At 46.8% G+C, this 21,260-nt stretch overlaps 1 protein-coding gene across 1 annotated transcript in view; it reads left to right on the top strand.

The window, feature by feature from the left end:
- The window catches only part of cd109 (CD109 molecule), a 222,920-nt gene that overhangs the window by 123,127 nt on the left and 78,533 nt on the right, over positions 1-21,260 (top strand). Inside the window, exon 26 of the mRNA XM_070889012.1 lies at positions 15,686-15,827. Within this exon, the coding sequence (XP_070745113.1) occupies positions 15,686-15,827 (142 nt within the window). The remainder of the gene's footprint in view (positions 1-15,685; positions 15,828-21,260) is intronic.

Raw genomic sequence — 21,260 nt, 5'->3', positions numbered from 1 at the left:
CGATCCAGGGCTCTGTGTTCCCGAGTTGATCGCCTGGCATGGGTGAGTCAGTCGTATCATTGCTACACTGCGGTATGGCCGGTCTGATTGGACTATCGGGCATGGTGGGTTCTTCCTCGTGTTTGACCGCGAAGTTGATTGCTGGTTGAGTGTGTGGGTGGATCAATGATGGTAATGTCCTCTTCAAACTGTTGTTGGTTGTCAGTGAACCGCAGTTTGGTCTGATCCAAGTGCTTTCTGCACATTTGTCCATTCAGAAGTTTGACAACAAACACTCTATTCCCCTCCTTGGTTAACACAGTGCCAGCAACCCATTTTGGACCATGACCATAATTAAGAACAAACACAGGGTCATTATCCTCAATGTCACGCGATTCAGCTGCGCGATTGTGGTACATGTTATGCCAGTGACGCCGGGTTTCTACATGATCATTGAGATCCGGGTGGATTAAGGAGAGCCTGGTTCTGAGTGCTCTCTTCATTAGCAATTCTGCAGGGGGAACCCCGGTAAGCGATTGGGGTCGTGTCCGGTAGCTGAGCAGAATCCGAGATAGCCGGGTCTACAGGGAACAGGCCGTCATGCGTTTCAAGCTCTGCTTGATGGTTTGGACTGCTTGACCATTGGATGCAGGCTTAAACGGCACAGACCTGTCATGCTTGATGCCATTGCGGGTCATGAAGTCATTGAATTCCGAGCTGGTGAAGCATGGTCCATTGTCACTAACAAGGACGTCGGGCAAACCATGGGTGGCGAAGATGGCCCGGAGGCTTTCAATGGTGGCAGTGACGTACATGGCGACATTATTATACATTCAATCCATTTAGAGTAAGCATCCACTGCTACTAGGAACATAGAAACATAGAAACATAGAAAATAGGTGCAAGAGTAGGCCATTTGGCTCTTCGAGCCTGCACCGCCATTCAATGAGTTCATGGCTGAACATGCAACTTCAGTACCCCATTCCTGCTTTCTCACCATACCCCTTGATCCCCCGAGTAGTAAGGACTACATCTAACTCCTTTTTGAATATATTTAGTGAATTGGCCTCAACTACTTTCTGTGGTAGAGAATTCCACAGGTTCACCACTCTCTGGGTGAAGAAGTTTCTCCTCATCTCGGTCCTAAATGGCTTACCCCTTATCCTTAGACTGTGACCCCTGGTTCTGGACTTCCCCAACATTGGGAACATTCTTCCTGCATCTAACCTGTCTAAACCTGTCAGAATTTTAAACATTTCTATGAGATCCCCTCTCATTCTTCTGAACTCCAGTGAATACAAGCCCAGTTGACCCAATCTTTCTTGATATGTCAGTCCCGCCATCCCGGGAATCAGTCTGGTGAACCTTCGCTGCACTCCCTCAATAGCAAGAATGTCCTTCCTCAAGTTAGGAGACCAAAACTGTACACAATACTCCAGGTGTGGCCTCACCAAGGGATTTGAGTATAGGAGCAGGGAGGTCTTACTACAATTGTACAGGGCCTTGGTGAGGCCTCACCTGGAATATTGTGTTCAGTTTTGGTCTCCTAATCTGAGGAAGGACATTCTTGAAATAGAGGGAGTGCAGCGAAGGTTCACCAGACTGATTCCAGGGATGGCTGGACTGACATGTGAGGAGAGACTGGATCAACTGGGCCTTTATACACTGGAGTTTGGAAGGATGAGAGGGGATCTCATAGAAACGTCTAAGATTCTGACGGGATGGGACAGGTTAGATGTGGGAAGAATGTTCCCGATGTTGGGGAAGTCCAGAACCAGGGACACAGTCTTAGGATAAGGGGTAGGCCATTTAGGACTGAGATGAGGAGAAACTTCTTCATGCAGGGAGTTGTTAACCTGTGGAATTCCCTGCCGCAGAGAGTTGTTGATGCCAGTTCAGTGGATATATACAAGAGGGAGTTAGATATGACCTTACGGCTAAAGGGATCAAGGGGTATGGCGAGAAAGCAGGAAAGGGGCACTGAGGTGAATGATCAGCCATGATCTTATTGAATGGCAGTGCAGGCTTGAAGGGCCGAATGGCCTACTCCGGCACCTATTTTCTATGTTTCTATGTAACAAAATGAGCGACTTGTGGTCGGTTTCGAGCTCGAATCGGAGCCCAAATAGGTATTGGTGCAATTTCGTAACCCTGTATACACATGCTAATGCTTCTTTCTCACCCATACTGTAGTCTATTTTAGCCTTAGATAAGGTACTAGATGCATATGCAACCGATTGCAGTTTGCCTGACCCATTGGCTTGCTGTAACACACAACCGACCCCGTACGAAGATGGATCACAAGCTAGTACTAAACGGTTACACGAGTCATACAATACAAGTAACTTGTTAGAATATTGCAGGTTTCTGGCCTTGTTAAAGGCTGTCTCTTGAGATTTACCCCAAACCCAGTCGTCACCCTTGTGTAGCAATAAATGCAATGGTTCCTGCAAAGTGCTCAACCCCGGTAGAAAGTTACCAAAATAGTTGAGGAGTCCCAGGAACGAATGCAGCTCCATCACATTCTGTGGTCTGGGTGCATTCTTGATGGCCTCAGTCTTGGAGTCCGTGGGTCTGATGCCGTCCGCTATAATCTTTCTCCCCAGGAATTCGACCTCTGGTGCCAGGAAAACACACTTGGAGCGTTTCAGCCTGAGTCCCACTCTGTCCAGTCGCTTGAGAACCTCTTACCGGTTGTGCAAGTGTTCGGTGGTGTTGGGGCCAGTGATCAAGATGTCATCTTGGAACACCACCATGCGCAGAACCGATTTCAGCAGACTCTCCATGTTCCTCTGGAAGATGACCACAGCCGAGCGAATCCCAAAGGGGTATTTGTGGTATATGAACAGTCCTCTGTGCGTGTTGATGCACATCAATTTTTTTGAAAGTTCAGCCAGCTGCTGTGTCATGTAAGCAGAGGTTAGATCCAGCTTGGTGAATAACTTCCTCCCCTGCTAGTGTTGCGAACAGGTCATCTGCTTTGGGTAGTGGGTACTGGTCCTGTAACGAGACTCGGTTGATCGTTACCTTGTCGTCCCCGCAGAGTCTGACCGTCCCATCGCTCTTCAACACCGGAACAATTGGACTGGCCCACTCATTGAACTCAACTGGCGATATGATCCCCTCTCGCTGAAGTCTGTCCAGCTCGATCTCATCTTTCTCTCGCATCATGTATGGAACCGCTCGGCCCTTGTGATGAACGGGTCGTGCATCAGGGACGAGATGGATCTGCACTTTGGCGCCTGTGAAGTTGCCGATGCCTGGCTCAAATAATGATGGGAATTAGTTTAGCTCTTGGGCGCATGTGACATCATCCTACGAAGAGAGTACTTTGATGTCGTCCCAGTTCCATCGGATCTATCCGAGCCAGCTTCTGTCGAACAGCGTTGGGCCGTCGCTTGGTACAATCCATAGTGGTAAATCATGCACAGCTCCATCGTATGATACCTTCACTGTCGCACTGCCAATGACTGGTATGAGCTCTTTGGTGTAATTGCGCAACTTGGTGTGGATTGGGCTTAGTTTTGGCCTTTGTACATTGTTACCCCAGTTTCTCAATAGCCTTTTGGCTCACAATTGACTGACTCGCCCCTGTGTCCAATTCCATGGAAACTGGAATGCTGTTTAATTTGACTTTTAACATTATCGGAGGGCTTTTGGTGGTGACGGTGTGTACCGCATACACTTCCTCTTCAGCCTCGGGTTGAGTTGCCTCTCTTACTCATTCAGTGTGATCCGCACCGGATCAGTCATCTTCTGCAAACTCTGCCACGTGGTGAGTCACAGCACGTCTGCACATTCGCTGGATCTGCCCCATTGTTCCACAGCCCTTGCACATGTAGTACTTGAATCGGCATTGATGGGCTCGATGATTACCCCCGCAGCGCCAACATGGTGCTAATGGATTCGCATTCACGCGCCATGGCGGACTCTGAGTCATCCTAGGTCTGGCCTCTGTGGGCGTGTAGGCCCTGCCATGTACAGTTCTGCCTGCTGAAGGCGTTATTTTATGCACAGTACTTGCCGGTGAGTTCCGATGCTGCAATGATATCTGTTTAGTGTTATCGTTCGTGGATATAAAAGCCTGGGCTATCATGATGGCCTTGCTCAGATCTAGGGATACAGCAGACAGCAGTTTGCGAAGAATGACCTCGTGGCCGATTCCAAGCACGAAAAAGTCCCGCAACACTTCCTCCAAAAATCCAGCAAATACACACGGTCCCGCAAGGCGTCTTAGGTCGGTGACCGAGCTCGCCACGTCCTGGCCCTCGGAGCGGTGGTGTGTATAAAAGCGATAACTGGCCATCAAGGTGCTCTCCTTCGGCTTGAGGTGTTCCCGAACCAGCGTGCACAGTTCTTCATATGACTTCTCCGTTGGTTTCATCGGTGCTAGCAGATTTTTGATGAGGCCATATATTGTGCACCCACAAACGGTGAGGAGAATCGCCCTGCGCTTGACCGCGGTTTCTACCTTTTCCAGCTCGTTGGCCACGAAGTACTAGTCAAGACGCTCAACGAAGGCTTCCCAATCATCACCCTCAACAAATCTCTCAAGAATAAAATTGGCAGCCATAACCGCGTGAAAGTTCGTGATCTGTTATTCGTCGCCAATTGTTACGTTTAGAATAACTCCACAAGACTGTACATCTTAAGCTCAAACTGTTGTGACCTTGGTCTCTTTATTGTAAATCCAGAGTGAGGAAGCAGCATGGTAGAATGCCTTTTATACCTGCTTGCCCAGGTGTGCGGGTGACCCTTGGGTCTCCCACAGATGTGCCCCCGGTGGCAGGTTTTACACATGACTTATCTGATTCAGAGGTGGGAGTGCTAACACTCCTCATCATCATAGGCAGTCCCTCAAATCGAAGATAAGTTGCTTCCATGTCAAAAAGTTCACAGGTGTTTCAATGAAGGACCTAAAATTCCAAGTCCTGAACTATATGTTGAAGGGTGGAAGATGCCTGTGCGTGGATTTAAAAAAAAACGTATGGTGACTGTTGCACACCAGCCACCACACGGGCTTGACAGAGCTAGGTCTTGGTCCAGTGGCAAGGATTAACCAAGATGACTGGAGACCAGTTCTGCTGCATGGACCTGGAGCGCACACATATCGCAGTGTGGGCTGGCCCGTGCTGCCCCAGGACCCTCGCCTCTTCTGGTCCCCAAACTCACGCCTTTCCTGGGCCCCGATCACGTTGCTCCGCAATCCCTCGCCGCTTCTTCGCCTCGACCTCGCTGCTCCTGCTGTATCTGCCCATGCTCCAATCACCGACCTGGACCTTGATGATGTCACTCTTCGCTGTCGTCGCCCTCCTGCACCAGTTGACGCTGCTCCCTGAAGTAGTACACCTCCACGCTGCTCCCGAGGCCACCCACCACCGCTCCTTTTACGGCCCCAACCTGCCGCTGGTGTTCTCATGCTGCTAACACTGAGCCATAGCTGATACCATAAGAACATAAGAAATAGGAGCAGGAGTAGGCCATCTGGCCCCTTGAGCCTGCTCCGCCATTCAATATCATGATTGATCTGAACTTGACCTCAACTCCACTTCCCTGCCCGCTCCCCATAACTCTTGACACCTTATCTTGCAAACATCTGTCTATTTGTCTACCAGGGCGGCTTCAACTCATTGGAGCAGCTGAATCTGAAGTTACAACCAGGAATTCGAAATTCTAGCTTGCGGATTTGTATTTCTTAGCAACTTACTCGGATTCTCCGTACCGTGTCTGTAATGTCTGTCAGCTTGTAACGTTTGTCGCGCCACACTGTGGAGCTAAATTAAAAAGTAGGACCTCAAAAGTAGTAATCTCGGGATTGCTACCAGTGCCACGTGCTAGTCAGAGTAGGAATCGCAGGATAGCTCAGATGAATACGTGGCTTGAGCAATGGTGCAGCAGGGAGGGATTCAAATTCCTGGGGCATTGGAACCGGTTCTGGGGGAGGTGGGACCAGTACAATCCGGACGGTCTGCACCTGGGCAGAATCGGAACCAATGTCCTCGGGGGAGTGTTTGCTAGTGCTGTTGGGGAGGAGTTAAACTAATATGGCAGGGGGATGGGAACCAATGCAGGGAGATAGAGGGAAACAAAAAGGAGGCAAAAACAAAAGACAGAAAGGAGATGAGGAAAAGTGGAGGGCAGAGAAACCCAAGGCAAAGAACAAAAAGGGCCATTGTACAGCAAAATTCTAAAAGGACAGAGGGTGTTAAAAAAACAAGCCTAAAGGCTTTGTGTCTTAATGCAAGGAGTATCCGCAATAAGGTGGATGAATTAACTGTGCAAATAGATGTTAACAAATATGATGTGATTGGGATTACGGAGACGTGGCTCCAGGATGAGCAGGGCTGGGAACTCAACATCCAGGGGTATTCAACATTCAGGAAGGATAGAATAAAAGGAAAAGGAGGTGGGGTAGCATTGCTGGTTAAGGAGGAGATTAAGGCAATAGTTAGGAAGGACATTAGCTTGGATGATGTGGAATCTATATGGGTAGAGCTGCAGAACACCAAAGGGCAAAAAACGTTAGTGGGAGTTGTGTACAGACCTCCAAACAGTAGTAGTGATGTTGGGGAGGGCATCAAACAGGAAATTAGGGGTGCGTGCAATAAAGGTGCAGCAGTTATAATGGGTGACTTTAATATGCACATAGATTGGGCTAACCAAACTGGAAGCAATACGGTGGAGGAGGATTTTCTGGAGTGCATAACGGATGGTTTTTTAGACCAATATGTCGAAGAACCAACTAGGGGGGAGGCCATCTTAGACTGGGTGTTATGTAATGAGAAAGGATTAATTAGCAATCTCGTTGTGCGAGGCCCCTTGGGGAAGAGTGACCATAATATGGTGGAATTCTGCATTAGGATGGAGAATGAAACAGTTAATTCAGAGACCATGGTCCAGAACTTAAAGAAGGCTAACTTTGAAGGTATGAGGTGTGAATTGGCTGAGATGGATTGGCGAATGATACTTAAGGGGTTGACTGTGGATGGGCAATGGCAGACATTTAGAGACCGCATGGATGAACTACAACAATTGTACATTCCTGTCTGGCATAGAAATAAAAAAGGGAAGGTGGCTCAACCGTGGCTATCAAGGGAAATCAGGGATAGTATTAAAGCCAAGGAAGTGGCATACAAATTGGCCAGAAATAGCAGCGAACCTGGGGACTGGGAGAAATTTAGAACTCAGCAGAGGAGGACAAAGGGTTTGATTAGGGCAGGGAAAATGGAGTATGAGAAGAAGCTTGCAGGGAACATTAAGACGGATTGCAAAAGTTTCTATAGATATGTAAAGAGAAAAAGGTTAGTAAAGACAAACGTAGGTCCTCTGCAGTCAGAATCAGGGGAAGCCATAACGGGGAACAAAGAAATGGCGGACCAATTGAACAAGTACTTTGGTTCGGTATTCACGAAGGAGGACACGAACAACCTTCCGGTTATAAAAGGGGTCGGGGAGTCTAGTAAGGAGGAGGAACTGAGGGAAATCCTTATTAGCCGGGAAATTGTGTTGGGGAAATTGATGGGATTGAAGGCCGATAAATCCCCAGGGCCTGATGGACTGCATCCCAGAGTACTTAAGGAGGTGGCCTTGGAAATAGTGGATGCGTTGACAGTCATTTTCCAACATTCCATTGACTCTGGATCAGTTCCTATGGAGTGGAGGGTAGCCAATGTAACCCCACTTTTTAAAAAAGGAGGGAGAGAGAAAACAGGGAATTATAGACCGGTCAGCCTGACATCGGTAGTGGGTAAAATGATGGAATCAATTATTAAGGATGTCATAGCAGTGCATTTGGAAAGAGGTGACATGATAGGTCCAAGTCAGCATGGATTTGTGAAAGGGAAATCATGCTTGACAAATCTTCTGGAATTTTTTGAGGATGTTTCCAGTAGAGTGGATAAGGGAGAACCAGTTGATGTGGTATATTTGGACTTTCAGAAGGCGTTCGACAAGGTCCCACACAAGAGATTGATGTGCAAAGTTAGAGCACATGGGATTGGGGGTAGTGTACTGACATGGATTGAGAACTGGTTGTCAGACAGGAAGCAAAGAGTAGGAGTAAATGGGTACTTTTCAGAATGGCAGGCAGTGACTAGTGGGGTACCGCAAGGTTCTGTGCTGGGGCCCCAGCTGTTTACACTGTACATTAATGATTTAGATGAGGGGATTAAATGTAGTATCTCCAAATTTGCGGATGACACTAAGTTGGGTGGCAGTGTGAGCTGCGAGGAGGATGCTGTGAGGCTGCAGAGCGACTTGGATAGGTTAGGTGAGTGGGCAAATGCATGGCAGATGAAGTATAATGTGGATAAATGTGAGGTTATCCACTTTGGTGGTAAAAACAGAGACAGACTATTATCTGAATGGTGACAGATTAGGAAAAGGGGAGGTGCAAAGAGACCTGGGTGTCATGGTACATCAGTCATTGAAGGTTGGCATGCAGGTGCAGCAGGCGGTTAAGAAAGCAAATGGCATGTTGGCCTTCATAGCAAGGGGATTTGAGTACAGGGGCAGGGAGGTGTTGCTACAGTTGTACAGGGCATTGGTGAGGCCACACCTGGAGTATTGTGTACAGTTTTGGTCTCCTAACCTGAGGAAGGACATTCTTGCTATTGAGGGAGTGCAGCGAAGGTTCACCAGACTGATTCCCGGGATGGCGGGACTGACCTATCAAGAAAGACTGGATCAACTGGGCTTGTATTCACTGGAGTTCAGAAGAATGAGAGGGGACCTCATAGAAACATATAAAATTCTGACGGGGTTAGACAGGTTAGATGCAGGAAGAATGTTCCCAATGTTGGGGAAGTCCAGAACCAGGGGTCACGGTCTAAGGATAAGGGGTAAGCCATTTAGGACCGAGATGCGGAGGAACTTCTTCACCCAGAGAGTGGTGAACCTGTGGAATTCTCTACCACAGAAAGTTGTTGAGGCCAATTCACTAAATATATTCAAAAAGGAGTTAGATGAGGTCCTTACTGCTAGGCGGATCAAGGGGTATGGCGAGAAAGCAGGAATGGGGTACTGAAGTTGAATGTTCAGCCATGAACTCATTGAATGGCGGTGCAGGCTAGAAGGGCCGAATGGCCTACTCCTGCACCTATTTTCTATGTTTCTATGTTTCTATGTGGACATATTGTGTACTGCAACTGCATAGTTAATAATTAAACAGAACCAGGCAGATTTCTGGAGGCTTCTGAGAGAGCTGCCTGCCATGTAGGAAGCTGTGTGTGCTTGTGCTCTGTGAATATATCACACTTGGCAGCGAGATGGGATATTTCGGATGATTTAAAGCTTAAATTTTGTTGGGGAAGGATTCAGCCAGCCGACAGAGAGACTTTGGAAGTTTCTGTCTTTGAAAAAAGCTACAAAAATCCGAGGTAAAATACAGCATAAGGGGTGAACAGCTAGAGATTAAAATGGCAGCACCCGCAGGTGTAATCGGACATTTGGGGGAATATAGACACGACCGGGAACATTTTAAAGCGTTTGTGGATTGGCTAGAAATGTATTTCACTGCAAATAACATAATCGAAGTTCCAGACAATGCAGTCCAGAACCGGGCTGTGTTGGAACGTAAGAAAGCGATCTTCTTATCGGAGGCGGGACCGGCATTGTACGAAATCTTTGTAAATCTGCTTGTGCCTGACGAGCCAAAGGATACAATGCTTAAAGAGATTTTAATGAAGCTGGAGCAGCACTATAACCCCAAACTGTTAGAAATTGCTGAAAGCTATCGTGTCGGGATTCGGAATCAAAAGGCTGATGAATGTATCAGTGATTACATCGTAGCATTAAAAAAGCTATCGATGCACTGTAATTTTGAAAACTTTCAAAACCGAGCATTACGGGATCATTTTGTTTGTGGGGTGAAAAATGATGCGATCAGAAGGAAGTTATTGACAACGGATGACTTGACTTTAGAGATTGCTTGTCAGACAGCGAGGTCGATGGGCATGGCCGAACAATATTCCCGAAAATTAAATAATAATTACGGTCGTCAGTCAACCGAGGTAAATCACCTGCAGGTTCAAAGTAAAAGACGGTGGGGGCCCAAAGTCTCAGAAACTGGAAATTCTAACAGAGCGTCGAAGTCGTGCTATAGGTGCCTGGGACAACATATTGCTCAAAGTTGTCCATACTCGAAGGCATGCCGACTGAAGGGTAAACCAGCATTCAAAGCTACGAGTAGAAATCCCAAGAGACTACATAGCATGGAAGAACAACAACAGGATGAGGAGATGTTAGAGTTACACGTCATCAGGAGCACGAGGTTAACGGACAGCGATTCGGAAAGCATCAAAATCCACATAGATGTTGCGGGATTCAAGATACCAATGGAAATTGACATGGGTGCATCCATGAGTGTAGTACCGGAGTCACTATACCGCGACAAATTGCGTGATTTTCCACTGGAGAAATCCAAGATAGAGCTGCGAGGCTACTCGGGAGAGAAAATTCCTGTGGTAGGTCGTATCACCGTACCGGTGAAATATAAAGATCAATTTCAGAATTTGCCTCTAATAGTAGTGAAATGAGACAAGTCTGCCTTACTTGGAAGAAATTGGTTGAGCTCACTGAAGCTGGATTGGAGTAAGATTTTCTATGTGGAAGCGAGATTTTCATCACCGGATGAGGTTATCAAGAAGTATCCGAAGGTGTTCTGCGAATCGGGCAGTCCGATCCAAGGCTTCAAGGAGAGTGTCAGGGTACAGAAGGACACGAGATCGGTTTACTACAAGCCACGTTCCGTACCATATACACTCAAGGAGAAAGTTGAGCAAGAACTCTATTTGTAAGATAGATCGATGTAATTGGGCTACACCCATTGTTGTTGTACTGAAGTCCGATGGTAAGGTAAGATTGTGTGGTGATTATAAAGTAACCGTAAACCAGGTTCTGGAGGGTAATGTCCCCAATACATTGCCGAATATAGAAGATTTGTTCACAACACTGACAGGTGGTCAGATCTTCTCAAAACTGGATCTTACGAATGCCTACTTACAGCTTGAACTAGATAAGGAGTCCAAATCATGTTTGACTATAAATACTCATCTAGGCCTATATCAATTTAATAGGCTACTGTTTGGAGTGTCTTCCGCCCCTGCCATAGTCCAAGGGGTGATGAACCAGATTTTGCAAGGTATTGAAGGGGTAGTATGTTATTTGGATGACATACTAATTTCAGCACCAAATAGGCATATTCATAATAACATATTGAATGAATTCCTCAAACGAGTAGAGAAGCACAGAGTACGAGTGTCTGCTCGTAAGTGTGAGTTATTTAATAACTCAGTGGAGTACTTAGGGTACAGAGTAGACAAAGATGGTTTACATCCAACCATGGAAAAATTGGATGCAATTAGAAATGCACCCACTCCCAGGAATGACACTGAACTTCGTTCATTATTGGGTCTTTTGAACTATTATGGGAAGTTTCTACCAAATTTGGCTACAGTATTACATCCACTGAATGAACTTTTGAAAAAACAGGTCCATTCAATGTCTAGATTGCCTTCCCCATCAGAAGTTACACCTGATAGGGAAGAAGTGTTTTATTTTTCATACATTGATGAACTGCCACAGTCACAGCTGAAGAGATTGCTAGAGCAACCAAACGTGACCCAGTGATGTCAAAGGTGTATGAGTATATTGCAAATGGATGGCCAAACCAGGTAACAGATGAAGAATTTTTTGAGGATATTTCCAGTAGCGTGGACAAGGGAGAACCAGTTGATGGACTTTCAGAAGGCTTTCGACAAGGTCCCACACAAGAGATTAATGTGCAAAGTTAAAGCACATGGGATTGGGGGTAGTGTGCTGACGTGGATTGAGAACTGGTTGTCAGACAGGAAGCAAAGAGTAGGAATAAATGGGTACTTTTCAGAATGGCAGGCAGTGACTCGTGGGGTACCGCAAGGTTCTGTGCTGGGGCCCCAGCTGTTTACATTGTACATTAATGCTTTAGACGAGAAATGTAGTATCTCCAAATTTGCGGATAACACTAAGTTGGGTGGCAGTGTGAGCTGCGAGGAGGATGCTATAAGGCTGCAGAGTGACTTGGATAGGTTAGGTGAGTGGGCAAATGCATGGCAGATGAAGTATAATGTGGATAAATGTGAGGTTATCCACTTTGGTGGTAAAAACAGAGAGACAGACTATTATCTGAATGGTGACAGATTAGGAAAAGGGAAGGTACAACGAGACCTGGGTGTCATGGTACATCAGTCATTGAAGGTTGGCATGCAAGTACAGCAGGCGGTTAAGAAAGCAAATGGCATGTTGGCCTTATAGTGAGGGGATTTGAGTACAGGGGCAGGGAGGTGTTACTACAGTTGTGCAGGGCCTTGGTGAGGCCACAGCTGGAGTATTGTGTACAGTTTTGGTCTCCTAACTTGAGGAAGGACATTCTTGCTATTGAGGGAGTGCAGCGAAGGTTCACCAGACTGATGGCGGGACTGACATATCAAGAAAGACTGGATCAACTGGACTTGTATTCACTGGAGTTCAGAAGAATGAGAGGGGATGTCATTTAAAATTCTGACGGGTTTAGACAGGTTAGACGCAGGAAGAATGTTCCCAATGTTGGGAAGTCCAGAACCAGGGGTCACAGTCTAAGGATAAGGGGTGAGCCATTTAGGACTGAGATGAGGAGAAACTTCTTCACCCAGAGAGTGGTGAACCTGTGGAATTCTTTACCACAAAGTTGTTGAGGCCAATTCACTAAATATATTCAAAAAGGAGTTACATGTAGTCCTTACTACTAGGGGGATCAAGGGGTATGGCGAGAAAGCAGGAATGGGGTACTGAAGTTGCATGTTCAGCCATGAACTCATTGAATGGCGGTGCAGGCTCGAAGGTCAAATGGCCTACTCCTGCACCTATTTTCTATTAAAAAAATACACATCCATTCTTCATTCGTAGGAATGAATTATCAGTCGATAAAGATTGTATCATGTGGGGTGCAAGAGTGGTTGTACCAAATAAATTCAAGTCGAAATTATTATGAGACCTCCATGACCAGCACCTGGGAATGTGCTTGACCAAGAGTTTTGCACGCAGTTATTTATGGTGGACAGCTCTTGATAAAGATATAGAATACATTGTGAGTCAGTGTATGACATGTCAATCGGTCAGCAAGCAACCACCAACAGTACCATTGCAGCCATGGAAATGGCCTCCCAGGGTGTGGCAAAGGCTACATATTGATTTTGCTGAGTTAGAAGGACAACAATTGTTCATTGTGATTGATAGCCATTCGAAGTGGGTTGAGGTGTTTCCAATGAGGAAAATGACAACTAGTAAAACATTGGACATTTTACGAAAATTATTTTCTTCATTTGGCCTCCCTGAAGAAATTGTTTCGGATAATGGACCACAATTTCATTCAGAAGAATTTGCACAATTTACGAGCAAAAATGATATGAAACATTCCAAGGTTCCACCATACCATCCTGCTTCGAATGGTGCAGCAGAGCGCACTGTACAAATTGTAAAACGTGCCCTCATAAAACAAATGTTAGATCCAAATCCAAGGAAATGATTGGATCACAAATTGGTAAATTTTTTGATTACATATCGAAATACTCCTGATGCAACTACTGGTAGAACACCAGCAGAGTTGTTTCTCAAATGACAGCCAAGAACCAGATTCTCATTGTTAAAGCCAAATTTGGCACAGTCTGTAGAAGAGACACAATTAAGACAGAAAGAGAATCATGATAGAGGTAGAGTAAAAGAGAGAAGTGTAAAATTAAATCAGAAGGTGAGAGTAAAGAGCCATCACCATAAATGGGTAAAGTGGTTACCAGGAAGAGTCGTGAAAATATGTGGTCCTCGCACATATTTGGTAAAGATGTTTGATAATGGACAGGTTAGGTTTGTTCATATTGATCATATTTTACCTACAGACATGGAAGGAGTTGAAGGTGGGAATGATTCAATTATTTCTGACTCATCAGATAGTTTTGATACACCAGTAGCAAATCCTAAATCTAATGTACTGGAAACAAATCCAGGAGAGAATCAGAATGAAAGTCTGAGTCCGAGTCAGGGAAACAAAGAGCCTGAAGTTAGAGTGAGTTCAAATGAAAATCAAGGAAATTCCGTGGAGGAAAACGTTCCTCAGGATGAGCCTCGAATGAGTTTAGATTCGACACCATGTTTGGAAGGTTCTGTTCGAGAACGAAGGTATCCTCTTCGAAACAGAAAACAAGTGGTAAAGTTAAATTTGTTAAAATGGGAAAAAAAGAGTATATCCTGTGTTATGTGTAAAAATGAAAGTTATATATGATGTTTGTTATAATAACTTCTTCATCAAGGAGGGAGAAGTGTAATGTCTGTAAGCTTGTAATGTTTGTAGCTCCACACTGTGGATGTGGATGTATTGTGTACTGCAACTGCAGAGTTAATGAACAAACAGAACCAGGCAGATTTCCGGAGGCTTCCGAGAGAGCTGCCTGCCATGTGGGAAGCTGTGTGTGCTTGTGCTCTGTGAATATATCACAGCATCGAATGCATTACAGAGCTTTGCTGCTGTACTTACCCAAAAGGGGCAACAGTGAGAAGGTTGAATTGATCCAGACTTAACAAATGTGTTACAGATGTTGCACGGCCCAGGTTGCTAACAAGCCAAGAGAGTTGGAGACAATGTAAACATTAGCTGTTTAACTTGGACTGTGAGCACAGGGCTAGGCTTAAATTTATAAGTAGCCTTAAGTGAGCCTGGAGATTAGGAGTAATCCCTTCACCCAGCCAAACCTGTGGAAATGTGAGAAATGGTGTAACTCTTTTAAGATGAGTATCCAGTTATAAACATTTTTATTAAAATTGAGAAACGAACGTGAAAGGGCCAAAGGCTTGATTGCAGGACACCAGCAAAGGGGAAGCACATGAGGGAGAAAGGAATAGAAGGATATGTTGATCGGGTGAGACCAAGAGCGGTGGGAGGAGGCTTGTGTGGAGCATAAACACTGGCATGGGCTAGATGGGCCGAATGGCCCGGTTCTGTGCTGTAGAACCGATGTAACTCGATGCAAGATGGTAAAAGAGAAATTGGGGTAAATCAGGAGGTACTGATTGGATAACACCAAACTTGAGCTTTGAAAGCCTGAAGATTATAGGAAGAAGAAGGAAAGGCAAGGGTGGTAAAGAGTTCTAGTTTTGAGACCTCTCGAAAGAGTTGGAAACAGCACAGCACGCCTCGATCAACCCGGATCTGATTGAGGGTGAAGAGGAGATTTGATGGAGGTAAGGAGAAACATAAGGTAACCAGGCGATACAGATTTCAGGTGATTGGCAAAAGAACCATAGGAGACACGAGGACATTTTTTTTTACACAGTGAGCTGTTGTGATCTGGAACGCACTGCCTGAAAGGGCGGTGGAAGCAGATTCAAATAGTAACTTTCAAAAGGGAATTGGATAAATATTTGAAGGGAAACATTTACAGGGCTATGGGGAAAGAAGGGGGGGGGGGTGGGCGCGGGGGAGTGGGACTAATTAGGCAGCTCTTTGAAAGAGCTGACACAGGCACGATGGGCCTCCTTTACGGCTGTATCGTCCTATGCACATCATAGAACTCTTAAATTTGCTTATTACGAATTGGCTCCAGCCCGAAAATCTTTTCTTTATTATTCCATGTTCCCAGCATTCAGTTTATCCGTGTTTTCCTGACGGTGTTTAACAGTGTGCTTCCCTGTCTGTCTCCAGGCGGAAGGAATACAGCGGTCATACTCCCAGGCACTCTTCGTGGCCCCAAAGGTCAAAGGGCAGCTGTGGTCCGAGGTGGTGCAGTATACCTTTCCGAAAAATGTGGTGGACGGCAGCCAAATCGCTCACGTCACTGTGATCGGTAAGAAACCCCGGAACAGAGAGACCTGCGGGTCCTTGTGCATGAAACAAGGTGGATGCAGAGAGGATATTTCCACTCATAGGGGAAACTAAAACTAGGGGACTCGGGGCTGCCTTTTTTAATAATGAGTTGAGGAGAAATTTCTTCTCTCAGAGGGTTGTAAATCTGTGGAATTCTCTGCCCCAGAGAGCTGTGGAGGCTGGGTCATTGAATATATTTAAGGTGGAGTTAGACAGATTTTTGAGCGATAAGGGAGTGAAGGATGATGGGGAGCGGGCAGGGAAGTGGAGCTGAGCCTATGATCAGATCAGCCATGATCTTATTGAATGGCAGAGCAGGCTCGAGGGGCCAAATTGCCTACTCCTGCTCCTGTTTATTATGCTCTCTAAAGAAAGACTTGCATTTATATAGCGCCTTTCATGATCACCGGATGTCTCAAAATGCTTTACAGCCAATTAAGTACTTTTGGAGTGTAGTCACTGTTGTAATGTGGGAAACACGGCAGCCAATTGCGCACAAGCAAACTCCCACAAACAGCAATATGATAATGACCAGATAATTTGTTTTTGATTGAGGGATAAATATTGGCCAGGACACCGGGGATAACTCTCCTGCTCTTCCTTGAAATAGTGCCATGGGATCTTCTAGGTCCAGCTTGAGAGAGCAGACCTGGCCTTTGTTTAACGTCTCATCCGAAAGATAGCACCTCCGACGGTGCGGTGCTCTCTCAGCACTGCACTGGAGTGTTAGCCTGGAGCTTTCATGCTCAAGGTCCTGGAATGGGACTTGAACCCACAACCTTCATGACCCAGAGGCGACTGTGCTACCCACACTGAGCCACAAGATGAAGATATGGGCCCGGTGATTGGGTTTCAGCATTGCGGAGCCAAGGCTTGGTAAGATCAGCAGGGATTCCTGCTGCCACTGGCTGTCTCGGTCCCCCTCGCTGGATATTGCGCGCGTGTGGGCCACGGGATCAGATCCCGCTGTGAGGTCTCCCGTGGTCCAATCGCAAAGAGCAGCCATTTCAGCCAAGTACTGGAGGGGGAGGGGCAGGCGGCACGCACTGAATTGCAGCCCAGCGACAATCAGCGCTCGCAGGAGAAGACAAAGAACATTGAAAGGCAAAATGAGAAGAAAATAAATTGAAACATATTCAACATCTGGCAACTTCAGTCTAAATAAAATTATTGTTTTGAAATGAAAGGAGATTAGACACAGATGTGCCTCACAAAAAATGGTATTCAGAAGGCAGAAACGGGAGAAAAGAAAAGCTTTGGTCTAACAATAAATTATATTACCCAAAATTGAGCCGCTAGTTTGAAAATGATATTCAGATGAAACACATATGCTGCTTGAAACTGGAAGTGGTGGCAATGATCAGAATGTGACACACGGTGAACTAGATACTGGCCCCTGGATCTGTCGATAATCTAGCCAGGGTCTTGAGTCGAATGCCCGCTTGCTGTCACACTTACTTCCTGGGCCGTGAATCTGTCAGGCAGCATGAGCTTTGATTGTGACTGGTGGCCGTTCGGGGAATGGGCAGCAGCGGAAGGGTCGAGCCGATATTGCGAAAGGGTCCCACTCCACAGGTACCGTCACCCACCCTTTCGAAACCACTGTCACCACTCCCCGATTCAAAAAACCCACCCTCGACCCACGACGCAGAATGTACAGCACAGAAACAGGCCATTCGGCCCAAATGTTCCAGGCCGACGTTTATGCTCCACACGAGCCTCCTCCCACCCCTCTTCATCTCACCCCATCACCATATCCTTCTATTCTTTGATCCATCATGTACTTATCTAGCTTCCTCTTAAATGCATCTATGCTATTCGCCTCAACCACTCCCTGTGGGAGCGAGTTCCACATTCTCACCTTCTTCTTCTTCTTAGGTGGTCCCTTGTATCGAGGATGACTTGCTTCCACGACAAAAAGGGATGAGTTCACAGGTGTTTCAATGAGGGACCCGATATTCCAGGTCCCGCACTACATGTTGAAGGGTGGAAGATGCCAGTGCGTGGATTTTTTTTAACCTGTGGTGGCCGTTGCACACCAGCCACCACACGGGCTCGACAGAGCTAGGTCTTGGTCCAGTGGCAAGGATTACCCAGGACGACTGGAGACCAGCTCTGCTACACGGACCTAGTGCGCGCGCATATCGCAGTGTGGGCTGGGCCCGTGCTGCCCCTGGGCCCTCAACTCTTCTGGGCCCCGAACTCACGCCTCTCCTGGGCCCAAATCATGTCGCTCGACAATCTCTCGCAGCTCCTTCGCCCCGACCTCGCCGCTCCTTTGCTGTTTGCTGCCTCTCCTGCTGCACCTGCCCACGCTCCAATCAGCGACCTGGATTATGGTGACATCCAAGTCGTCACCCTCCTGCACCAGCTCCCGTTGCTCACTGAAGTGGCCTCCACGCTGCTCCCGGGCCACCGCACTCCGTTCCTGTTTTTTTCACCACTCACCACTCTCTGGGGAAAGAGATTTCTCCTGAATTCCCTATTGGATTTATTAGTGACTATCTTACATTTCTGGCCTCTAGTTCTGATCTCGCCCACAAGTGGAAACATCTCCTCTACGTCTGCCCTATCAAACCCTTTTCACAATCTTAAAGACCTCTGTCAGGTTACCCCTCGGGTTAATCTTCTCCAGAGAAAAGAGCCATGCTTATTCTTCTTCCTGTCCTTGCAAATCTAACTGCGCCCCCCACCCCCACCCCCACCATTCCCCCTCCCACCCCCAAACTCCATTTCCTCGCCAAATTCGTCTTTTCGGCAACTCATGTGTTTGATTCCTCCAATCAGATTTCCGCCCCCTACCACAGAACCGACATGGCCCTGACCAACGTCACATCCTCGGTAACTGTGGTTCATTGTCCCCCCCCCCCAGTGCCCTCCTTGATCTCTCTGCAGCCTATTGAGCAGTCGACCACACCAGTGTCCTCCCACACCTCTCCTCTGTTGCCGAGCTCAGTTGGCACGCACTCAACTGCCAGCCATACTCTCGTTCACTCTGCCCACTGGAGGAAGTGGGGTGGGGGGGGGGGGGGAATCCCCAGCTTTATATCCCTCACCCGCTTTGAGGACAATGCCGTACAGCTCCTGGGCACTCATTCGCCATCTTACCACAGGAGATGACGAGGTCCTCCGAGTGTTTCCTGCTCCAGGTTAGTAACCGAGTCCTGCTGTCCCTCTGAAACTCCTTGGGCAAATCCCAGGCGATTGCGCGTAGTCTGATGGAATGTCTCTTGGCTTATACGCAGGTTTCAGAATGAAACTGGGGCCTAGAGGGGTTCAGTTATGAGGAGAGATGATCTGATCAAGATGTTTAAAATGTTAAAGGGATGTGATAGGGTCGATGTGGAGAAACTATTTCCTCTGGTGGGGAGAATCAAGAATGAACATAATCTTCAAATTAGGAGTGAAATCGGGAAGTACTTTTTCCACGCAAAATGTTGCAGATATCTGGAACTCTCTCCTGCAGAAGGCTGGGGAAGCTGGGGCTCAATTGGAGCTTTCGAGACTGCAATCGCTAGATTTTTGTCGGGTAAGGGCATCAAGGGATATGGCAGGTAGATAGAGTTGAGGGGCAAATCAGTCGTGATCTACGAGGCAGAACACGAGGGGCGGACTGGCCTCCTCCTGTTCCTAGAACATCATCTGCCTTACCAGAGAAGCTCTACTAGTTTGGTTGTAGAACATAAGGACATAAGAAATAGGAGCAGGAGTAGACCATTTGGCCCCTCGATCCTGCTCCGCCATTCAATAAGATCATGGCCGATCTGACCATGGACTTAGCTCCACTTCCCTGCCCGCTCCCCATAACCCTTTATTATCTTATCGCTCAAATATCTGTCTATCTCCACCTTAAATATATTCAATGACCCAGCCTCCACAGCTCTCTGGGACAGAGAATTCCATAGATTTACAACCTTCTGAGAGAAGAAATTTCTCCTCATCTCAGTTTTAAATGGGCGGTCCCTTATTCTGAGACTATGTCCCCTAGTTTTAGTTTCCCCTATGAGCGGATATCCTCTCTGCATCCACCTTGTCGAGCACCCTCATTATCTTATATGTTTCGATAAGATCACCTCTCATTCTTCTGAATTCCAATGTATATAGGACCAACCTACTCAACCTATCCTCATAAGTCAACCCCCTCACCTCCGGAATCAACCTAGTGAACCTTCTCTGAACAGCTTTCCTTAAATACGGAGACCAAAACTATACGTAGTACTCCAGGTGTGGCCTCACCAATACCCTGTACAGTTGTAGCAGGACTTCTCTGCTTTTATACTCTATCCTCCTTGCAATAAAGACCAACATTCCATTTGCCTTCCTGATTACTTGCTGTACCTGCATACTTACTTTTTGTGTTTCATGCACAAGGATCCCCAGGTCCCTCTGTATTGCAGCACTTTGCAATTTTTCTCCATTTAAATAATTTGCTTTTCTATTATTTTTGCCAAAGTGAATAACCTCACATTTTGCCACATTATACTCCATCTGCCAAATTTTTTGCCCACTCACTTAGCCTGTCTGTATCCCTTTGCAGATTTTTTAGAGGGTTGAGTTATGAGGAAAGATTTCATAAAATTGCCTTGTGTTCCCTTGAGTACAGGAGACTGAGGGGTGATCTGATCAAGGTGTTGAAAATGTTACAAGGATTCAGTAGGGTAGACATGGAGAAACTGTTTGCTCTGAAGGAGGGGGACCAGAATAAAAGGGCACAATTTTAAAATTCAGCCTAGGCTTTTTCAGGAGCGAAATTAGGAAGCACTTTTTAACATAAAGTGTCGTGAAAATCTGGAACGCTGTCCCCCCAAAAGGATGCTGGGTCAGTTGGAGCCTTTTTAAAAAATTTGTTCCTGGGACATGGGTGTCGCTGGCAAGGCTATATCCTTCTGGGATATAGGCCAGCATTTATTGCCCATCCCTAATTGCCCTCGAGAAGGTGGTGGTGAGCCGCCTTCTTGAACCGCTGCAGTCCGTGTGGTGAAGGTACCCCCACAGTGTTGTTAGGGAGGGAGTTCCAGGATTTTGACCCAGCGACAATGAAGGAACGGCGATATATTTCCATGTCAGGATGGTGTGTGACTTGGAGGGGAACGTGGAGGTGATGGTGCTCCCATGCGCCTGCTGCCCTTGTCCTTCGAGGGTGGTAGAGGTCGGGGTTTGGGGAGGTGCTGCTGAGGAAGATTGTGATTGATAGGTATTGAGGGATATGGAGCATAGGTGGTTAAATGGAGGCGCGGTACAGCTCAGCCGCGATCTAATTGGATGGCGGAACAGGCCCACGGGGCTGAATGGCCTGCTCCTGTTCCTAATGTTCCTGTACTTCGGATGACAACCTCCCAGTTATGTGTGGTCTGACTGCAGAATGTGCAGCGTACCTTAACCAGGCAAGCATTGAGAGGGGCCGAGTCAAAAC

Source organism: Pristiophorus japonicus, chromosome 9 (genome assembly GCF_044704955.1).
Source record: "Pristiophorus japonicus isolate sPriJap1 chromosome 9, sPriJap1.hap1, whole genome shotgun sequence".
NCBI classification, from domain to species: Eukaryota; Metazoa; Chordata; class Chondrichthyes; family Pristiophoridae; genus Pristiophorus; species Pristiophorus japonicus.
This window is presented reverse-complemented; position numbering and strand designations above follow the sequence as displayed.